The sequence below is a fragment of the Zingiber officinale genome, chromosome 8B (genome assembly GCF_018446385.1).
Source record: "Zingiber officinale cultivar Zhangliang chromosome 8B, Zo_v1.1, whole genome shotgun sequence".
Classification (NCBI taxonomy): domain Eukaryota; kingdom Viridiplantae; phylum Streptophyta; class Magnoliopsida; order Zingiberales; family Zingiberaceae; genus Zingiber; species Zingiber officinale.
Window position 1 is genome coordinate 56,696,581 of NC_056001.1, and position 8,925 is coordinate 56,705,505.

The following is an 8,925-nucleotide window of genomic DNA, read 5'->3' on the forward strand; positions in this document are numbered from 1 at the left end:
AATAATGGAGGAAGTCTCATTTGACTAAAACAGGCCATGTGGCTTTAATACAGAAGCTAATTGTTCTATGAGAATGAACAATTTGGTTGAGCTAGATAGAATAACAGATCAAAACAGATTTAACAGAATAATGGAGGAAGTCTCATTTGACTAAAACAGGCCATGTGGCTTTAATACAGAAGATAATTGTTCTATGAGAATGAACAATTTGGTTGAGCTAGATCAAAACAGATTTAACAGAATAATGGAGGAAAAAAATTTGCAACAAAAAGAACTAGTTCAAAACGAACGTGCTAAATCCATCAGTCGAATACAACCATTTCAACATTGAGAATCCAGTTCTCCAATCATGAGTAGTGACCCAATTTCTTCCCAAATAATGTGACAAAATTTATTGGCCACACGACGGTGATCCTACCGAAGAAAGAAAGAACATACACCCCATCAGAAACAAAACCACATAACCAGCCAGTTCCATGCAAATTTATCATCGTTTCGTACTCGTTACTTTTTCCTTTTCCAATTGATGGATATTTGCTGTCGAAGAAAATACCTCATTTATGGCCACGTCACCCTTTTCCTGATCCGGGAAATGGTTTTCCTTCATGTATTTTGACCGCTTGAGATGGCTCCGGTTTATCACTGAGATGAACGATCAGCTTGTTTTCTTCTTCACTAAGGCAACTCCTACATCTGATTGTTCAAAATTCCGAATGATGCTGCGCTACCCAGTGCCATTGTGTCGGGAAGGATCTTCATGCAATCCAAAAGCATGGAAGCGAGATAGGACAGAATCAGGATGTAGTGGTTGAGGCGATCGAGGACTAGAAGCTGAGTCATATTGATTGAAGGAGTGTGGCAGTATCCATCTCATCCAGTCACCGCGCCGCCTCAGCTTTTCACCCTGCCACATATAATTCACAAAGATTGTAAATAGCATATGGCATGTATATGCAAGAATGAACAAGATGGCAGAATGATATAGGAGATTCGATTGGTCAAGACAATCTATGAGATGAAAAAGTGAGATGATGAACCATACATGTACTTCCACGACTGTTGAACCGTGTAATGCATCCAATATATACGGTATGTCACGTGTCGACTGCTTGACCTGCAGTTAAAAAGAGAACTAATTCACATTCTCACTCGAACAACCAATAAATAAACAAACCCAGGCAAATGCTTTGAGCATCTGACCAATCTGATCACCGCAATTCAAATTTAATGAAGTATCAGAACCTTGGATAAAAGTTGATTCAATGGTTATTCAAGTATCCATTATAATCTTGTTTTCTAAATGAAAATTTGGATAATTTCTTATCATCACCACAAAATACATAGTGTTTCAAAAGTTCTTCGCTTGTTGATAATCACAGTATTAGCAGTTCCTCCTATAATCAATCACTAATTTTTAATTCAAAAATCACACTTTTATTGAGCATCTGCATGTAAGCATTAGCCAAAGTATTTGATGAATGCAACAACCATGCCAAACCAACAATGAAAAACACTTGAGACTTCTAAACAAGAAAATTAACAGCTGCGATACATTACTTAATGCCTTGTTATTGTTGTTGTAAACAAGAATGGTAACTTAAGAATTTAATAATCTCTTCACATTTCAAGTAGACACGTGTTGCTCGTACTTTAGTTTATTTTAATCTCTTACAAAAGCTTTGTCAAACTCCTTGGAGTGTAAAATTCATACTTAATCTCACATAATAAAAGGATTTTAAGCAATACCAAACTAATAAACTATTTTATTCCAAAAAATAATACATGCTTCAACATGATGTCACAGCTCACAATGTCAGTACCTAGGCCGTTCAAAACTAAAAGATGATCAAATACAACTCCAAACAGGGCGAAATAAAACTTTTCCAGCTTCCATAAACATTAAAAAAGAACGTAATGGAGACTAATGTTGCTTAGGAACAAAACATTGCCAAAGAAATCTCTTTTTTTTGACAAAATAGAAATCTGTGATTGATCTTTTCAGGGGCAATGTGAGCATACACTATCATATTCAAAATTTTACACACGTTCAAAGACACAAGCACTCATACAGAATTCTTGACCATAGGGATTTTGGATATTGAGATTCCAAGATCATGCAGGCAACATTGAAAAGTCTCTTCTTTGGATTTATAAATATTAGGCTTTGCGGTTCTAGATCTAACAAAGAATATTAAACACAGATTCTGGCACAGCCTTCACCTTTGCAAACTATTCAGCAACAATCATGCCAATGAGAAGCATTAAGAAAATAAGAAAACATTTAGTCAAAATAACTCACCCTGTTGAAGCTAGCAATCAAGGAAACAGCAACCCAACCATGATCATCCATATTTTGTCTGAGAAAATGATCCTTGCAAAGATTCTCAGGACTGCCAATTCAAACCCTTAAACAACAGATATAAAAATGCATAAGAAAAGTTTAATCTACCACAAAGGCTCATAAATTACCTGAAATAGTACTCTATTTGCTTCACCAACATAAAGCGCTGATAATCTGCTGGCGATGGAAACCCTGCAGGGGTGACTACAGAAGGTGCTTGATGTGTGATGATAGGCATGCTCTCAAATGGCGGAGGCAGTGGCGGCGGGAGATAATAAACAGGAGGAATTTCTTGTAAAAAGATGAACACGAGGAAATTCTTGTAAAAAGATGAACACACGCAAAATTTTGCAAACAAACGTCATTAAACGCATCACAACTACAGGGAAGGCATACCATAGCCCATGGGAGGCATAACATGACGGTACTGCGGTGGTATGCCAAAGAACGGCATCATAGTAGGTGAGGATGGAGGCTGCTGTAGCAGTTGTGGCTGAATAAATGACCGGGGGTCTCCTCGCTGCTGAAGGAATGGTGTCGGCGTTTGCGGTTCTCTAGCGTTAAAACCTCTAGAACTCATCCAGCCATAGCCTCCACGGTCATGTTCACGCCGGTTACCATGGCGCAAATGGTGGGGAGGAGTTCCACCGACTCCGCCACCATGGTTTCCCCTTCTACTGCCACTATGACCAGCTCTGTGGTAAGTGCTGCTGCTTTGCGTCTGATGCATGAGGCCAACAGGAGGTACATCCAAAGGACTAGTTGGATGCTGAGCTTCCCTTGGACTATGATTGATCGGCGAACTGCTGCTAGCATCGGTACATCTTTTTGAAAAATTAGGGTTCCGATGAGATTTTTGGCGAACAAAGGGATCGTGATTCCGATTAAAACTAGGGTTAGTGTATAGCTTTGACTGGGAAGCATCGATCGTGGACCTCTAGCAAGACGAGGAAGTTAGAATCAAGATACACATAACAAAAGATCCTATTCCTTTCCGTTCCTTCGCGATCAGGAATGGAGAAAAATTAATATTCAAGAAAAGAATTCAGAAGAAGGAATCGCACCAGGGGAGCGGAGGACGCGCTGACTGCGGATTCCAAAAGCGCAGCATTGGCGCTCGTCCCGCGGTTGATGCCGTCTGTGGACCCGAGCGCGCGATCGGACGCTTCTTCCTGGGGAGGCGCAGGCGGAGAGGAGGAAGCAGCGTCGGAGGCGGACGGAGAATAGCGATCCGGCGAGCGCGACATGGCCGGCGCGTGGTAGCGGTAGGGTTAGGGTTCGCGGCGGTGGCGATGTGAGCGAACAGCGATCGCGGCGGAGAAAGAGAGAAGAAGGGGAAACTTGGAAGGGGGCACAGTGCGAAAGCGGCAGAGGAGGGCGCAGGGAGGCGACAATGCGGAGACTGGAGTCTCCTTTCCCGGCGATTCGTCGTATAGAGGAAAAGGTGCGACGACGAAGAGAAGCAGCAGCAGCATCTTCTTTTTCTCTCTTTTAAAAGAAAAGGAGAAGGGCGAGCAGAAATGCCCTGGACCTTCTAATTAATTACGAATTTGCCTGACTTCATTTTGGTTTTTATGACACTTTTATTTTTTCAGAATGTTTAAATTTTCTATAATATTAATAAATCATCTATTTTATTAAATTTAAATAATTATTTTTATTATATACCTGAGCTATTTTAAAATTTTTCATTATCTTTATTCTTTATTATTTTTTCTAGTATCTTTCAATCAATTTTTTTATTTTTTCCTTAAAAATTAAATAATATGTTAATATTTAGGGAATATATTTCATTCACTAAATTAAAAAAAAATATTATTTATGAAATTTAAATTGAAAGAAGGGATAAAATAGATGTAAATTTTTTTTTACAGAAAATATAAAATATAAAGTAAATTTTGTATTTACAAAAGTTGATATGGAATTTATGGATATTCTCCCTAAAGAGTTTAAATTATTTGTGACATTGGGTGTTTGTCAAGATTTATCTATGTTTCTATGATTTACTCATATGATCGATAATGAACTTTTGTGATAACTAGGGCACCTGTTAGTGAAAACCATGGCTTGTTTGGGAAATTTTAAAAGTTAGGTGCCTTCTCCTTAATTTATTTTTGGATAGAATTGGCAAAAATATATATATATATATATATATATATATATATATATAAATTTGAATATTTTATTTTGGATAAAAATATAAAAATAGAAATATTTAATTAATTTAGACTAAAATTAATAAATGAGGTCTAAAAACGCTGAAACAACAGCGTTGACAAAACCCAGCTGTCTCCAGCTACCTCTTAATCCCTATCCCCCTCCCTCCCCTGTTCCTTTATATCTCATCTCATCGATCCTCCTCTGCTTCTGATTCATTATCAAAATCTCCTTTTGACCACATATTTCTCTTCGATTTCAACTTTATTCTTGGAATCGAGCTTCAAATTTTGATTTTTAATCGACGGGAGCTCGCGAATTGATCTCGATCGGCGATCTGTGCGTGATTAAGCAGTCATGGAGAAGCCAATGAGGTCGGCGGCGTCCATCATCAGCTTCCTCCCCAAACGGACAGGCTTCTCTGGCGATGGAAACGCGCACGCGCAAGGCCTCCAGCAGCGGCGAAGCTTCATCGCTTCGATCGTGCCGGTAGAGGTGCGGCGCAAGGGGAAGGGCGGAGCCGGAGGGGAGTTCGAGGAGCCAACTTCGCCGAAGGTCACTTGCATGGGACAGGTGAAGCTACGTAAGATGAGGTGCAATAGTAATGAGGAAACTAAGTCGCTGCCTCCGCCAGCGAAGCCCGACGCAGATAAGAGGCTGAAGAGTAAGAGGACGGGCGACGCCTCCCTGTTTCTCAGCAGGATGTTTCGCCGGCGCAGGAGGAAATTTCCCACAGAGTCGGAGGAGGAGAAGGAAATCGGAAGAGGAGATATAAATCCGGCGTCGGCGTCGGCGCCGGCGCTGGGGACGATGAGGTGGTACTCGAGCGGGCGGGAGACGCTGCAGGATTTTGACTGGAGGAAGGTGGCAGAGCAGAGCGGCCGAGAGGAGGAGGACGACGGGGCGATGGTGGCCCACTCGGGGCCGATCAAAGTGGGGAGCGACGGAGCGGTGGCAATGAACCCGAAGAAGAGGCCGCCACCACCGCCGCCGCCGATTCCTCTCCAACTCTAGTAATCAATTAATTAATATATTGATGTATTAAGATTAATTTCCATTTTTCTATTTTAATTTTTGCAATTTTTTTTGTTCTCTCTTGTAATTTTCCAAAAACTCTCCTTTTTTCTTTTAAATATTTTGTAAATTTCTGGGGGAACATGTATTTAGATGAAATGGGCATTCTCATTGGTAAGTCAATTTGGGCCCAGCCATTCCAGCCAATAGCAGTGGACTACAATGCCTCACTTGGCTAATAAAGTAGCCTGCACTGCTGCTCTGGCTCTGCCCTCCGATGAGATCCAACGGCGGATACATCACGAGTCGCACGTTATTTTCTACTCGGGGGCCCGTTCGTCACATAATGGACCCACGGCCTGGACGAGGACCTATAAAAGCGCGGCAATCCCTTCCGCCGCTTGGTTTTCTTCACTTCTCACTGGTCGTATCCGAGAAAAAAGGGCGAAGCCTAAGGTGAAACCCTAATGCTATCCTTAGATCTACTCTTACCTTCTTCGCTAATCTGTGCCTGTAGATCGGTTTGGTACCTGCCTTTTAGCGGCTGTCTTCGAGACGATAGAGCGCCTTCGAACTCCATTATCCCTTGGATTCTTCTCCTTTCAAGCTGATCTAAGCGTTTATGTTCACCACTAATAGTTTATGGGAGTGTTTTTATTTTCTACTTTTTGAGATTTTTTGGGGAACCTGTAGAAATCTATTCTGAAAATTCTCTTTACGGCTTGATTTGAGATTTTTCTTGCGTCATCTATTTTTTATTGGGTCATACGCTGCGTTCTTATTTAACAAATTGCAAGAAGCAGGAAAAAACGAGTACATTTCAATCGTGATCTTCTTAGTTTGATGTTCAGTAAGGTTACCTTAAACACCGTGTTGAGACTTTTCCCTTTGGATTGTATTCTATGGTGCTTGCATTATGTCTTCTCTTTGGTTTACATGATTTTATTGTCAAAATCAAGGGGGCATTGGCAGTTGAACAACCTTTTGATCCCAAACTCAACTGCTTGACTAAATGATGGATCGTGGTGTTTGGTTGTATTTGCTTGTGCACATTTGCTTGTCTGTCTGGTGATCTCTGCTCAGGTTGTAATGTCAAAACAAAACAACATATTATGTGAAAAATACTTTATCTTGGCTTCTGTATGCACACTATGCTTCCTGACCAAATCTAAGTTTATTATTTTGTTTTTATGTTGTCACAGTATCTAGCCACCTTCCTGTTGGAGATCCTATTGTATAATCATGTTCGTAATATCTGTTAAACATATAAATTTAGTCTTCTCTATTTGTTTTTAGTCACCTTAATTTAATAATTGGTATCTAGAAAATCTGTTTGTTATGAAACACTCAACCTTTAAATTTTTACATTTATAATTTCCAACAGCTTTTTAAATTTCTATGCATGATTGTGCAGAGTATGGATACATCTAGTCCTGCCGTTTTTGTCAACTCAGAGATTCTGAAAATGTACCTTGGTCGAAGAGTCCGGGCTGTGATTCAAGTCTTGCGAAATGATGCTGGAGCTATTGTTGGTAAATCAACTGATGGGCAACAGCTAACTATTAAGGGCTCTCAGGCCCTTCCCCTGTCCCATTATGTTGAGGTCATTGGCATTGCTGACAGCAACCAATCAATTCGAGCTGAAATATGCACTGATTTTGGTGAAAATTTTGGTAAATTTCGAACAACTCCTCTTTTTTTTTGTTTATTCTTAAAAGGTGTTTGATTAGGTGTAACCTTAATTAATTTTGATATAGAATGCCACCTATAATATTTTCATCTATCATAATTGGTCCTATGCATTACTCTTTCTTCTTATAAATGTACATACCTGAAAGGATCTTGGCCTACACAGTAAAAAAACTATCGATTAAAAATGCAGTTTTTCCTAAACCTGCATTAGTTTACAGAACATTCATAATTAGACAACTTTATCTCATATGTAAGATGCCGTGACAGCTAAAAAAATCCTGTCTGAATTAGCAAGTTACTCAAGGGTCTACAAGTCTGCTACATGTTGTTTGAGGCAAAGTATTGAGCGTATTTGAGACATTCTAATTTTAATATATTTGAGGATTTAAGTTCTTCAAATAAAAGGATGTTGGATATGCAAACTAAGAAGTAAGAACAATTTGGTTCTTATAATTATGCAATGAATCTTTTTGACCATGTCTGTTGAAAGATTGATAATAAAATATATGTTGAAGCACTCTTTCTGATCACTGGGACATATAACACATGCGTCTTAGGCACTGACTAAACACTTTCTGCTAATCAATACCTGTTTAAAATGGTTCCCATTACAAGATGTAGGGCATTCTAGCAATGCCTTTCCTTGAGAACTTAGATTCTTGCTCGAGTACTGTTTGATGAACATATACAAATTCCGAATCCTCGGAACATAATTTTCTTCTTGTAGTTAAGAAATGCAGAATCATCCTCTGTATTTATTTAATGAGAGCATGTTTTTACCCTTCGTATTTGCAACATAATCTAATCTCAAAGCAAATCCACCCATGCTTTATCTTGATAATATCTCCTGCTACTTTACCATTACTGAACAAGTTCATGTTCTTCTCAGATGTGTCAGCTTACAATGGGTTATGCCAGCTCGCGAATGGCAAATTCAAGAATTTATTTCACTAGAAAACTGGTAGCTGCTGCTGGATGTGATCTTACTAGGGTATAAATCAGACCAACTAGCCACTGAGATAAGAAAAACTTGTTTTCCTGTCGATATTCTTACTCTGTCGTGATAAATGAACTGTCTGTGTGTGTTTCCTTGACATATTATGGTCTGGGGTTGTTATGGGCCAGTTCATGGGCTGGCATGGCATGCGCCTGTTGGGCCTAAACTTCTTTTTGTGCTGTTCTTGGCCCAAATCCAATTACACCACTTGGATCAGATTTCTTTATCTTGTACTTATGATCCCACTAATTTTGAGACATGCACATCTTAATATTATTGATAATGAAAGGGTTAGTGTAGTATGAGCTAAGTAAAATATTTAGTTTGTTTTATTTGAGTATAAAAGTTTCAAATGAAAAATACTTTAATTGAAACTTTTATATTATATAAATTGAATGGTATACGTTAATAATTTAGTTCTCATCATTTCAATCTCAAAGTGAAATTTTTGGTATTATATAGAACTCATTTCAGCAACTGCAGTACCACAACCATGTTTATTCTTTGTAAGAACAAAAAAAGAAGAAAATATAGCATTGGTGATACACAAACTATGATCTTTCTCACATTTGAATGGAGAATACAAGGAACAATTCATGTTGCTGCATGATCATAATATGTTAAATACACTTCTAATTGGAACTTAGCATTTTACCAATGTCAGCTTTTGATACTGCAATTAGAGAGCATTAGGGCTGCATCTTCCTCTGGTTCACAAAGTCTC

General features: G+C 39.0%; 2 protein-coding genes across 4 annotated transcripts; one reads left to right on the top strand and one right to left on the bottom strand.

The window, feature by feature from the left end:
* Positions 1-258: 258 nt before the first annotated feature.
* Positions 259-3,832, bottom strand: LOC122016587 (la-related protein 1B-like). Its single transcript, XM_042573942.1, has 6 exons — positions 3,406-3,832; positions 2,738-3,278; positions 2,470-2,632; positions 2,300-2,390; positions 1,043-1,114; positions 259-904 (listed from the first exon to the last, which is right to left on the bottom strand). The coding sequence occupies exons 1-6, from the start codon at positions 3,586-3,588 to the stop codon at positions 725-727; spliced, it is 1,230 nt and encodes a 409-aa protein (XP_042429876.1). The 5' UTR covers positions 3,589-3,832; the 3' UTR covers positions 259-724.
* Positions 3,833-4,642: 810 nt separating this feature from the next.
* On the top strand, positions 4,643-8,472 carry LOC122015969 (replication protein A 14 kDa subunit-like). Of its 3 annotated transcripts, none has more exons than XM_042573082.1 (3): positions 5,383-5,511; positions 6,927-7,185; positions 8,094-8,472. In XM_042573082.1, the coding sequence occupies exons 2-3, from the start codon at positions 6,930-6,932 to the stop codon at positions 8,156-8,158; spliced, it is 321 nt and encodes a 106-aa protein (XP_042429016.1). In that variant the 5' UTR covers positions 5,383-5,511; positions 6,927-6,929; the 3' UTR covers positions 8,159-8,472. The 3 variants fall into 3 exon arrangements, with proteins under 3 accessions (XP_042429014.1, XP_042429016.1, XP_042429015.1); XM_042573081.1 differs by lacking the exon at positions 5,383-5,511 and adding an exon at positions 5,566-5,968; XM_042573080.1 differs by lacking the exon at positions 8,094-8,472 and having other exon boundaries at positions 4,643-5,511; positions 6,927-7,061.
* Positions 8,473-8,925: the final 453 nt, after the last annotated feature.

What these genes read in the sequence shown, in the direction of transcription:
- LOC122016587 (XM_042573942.1), bottom strand. Translation starts at nt 3,588, where the DNA reads ATGTCGCGCTCGCCGGATCGCTATTCTCCGTCCGCCTCCGACGCTGCT. An exon ending in TATGCCTCCCATGGGCTATG is followed by an intron (nt 2,633 to 2,737) that starts GTATGCCTTCCC and finishes TCTTTTTACAAG; the next exon opens with AAATTCCTCCTGTTTATTAT. An exon ending in TGATTGCTAGCTTCAACAGG is followed by an intron (nt 1,115 to 2,299) that starts GTGAGTTATTTT and finishes TTTTAACTGCAG; the next exon opens with GTCAAGCAGTCGACACGTGA.
- LOC122015969 (XM_042573080.1), top strand. Translation starts at nt 4,856, where the DNA reads ATGGAGAAGCCAATGAGGTCGGCGGCGTCCATCATCAGCTTCCTCCCC.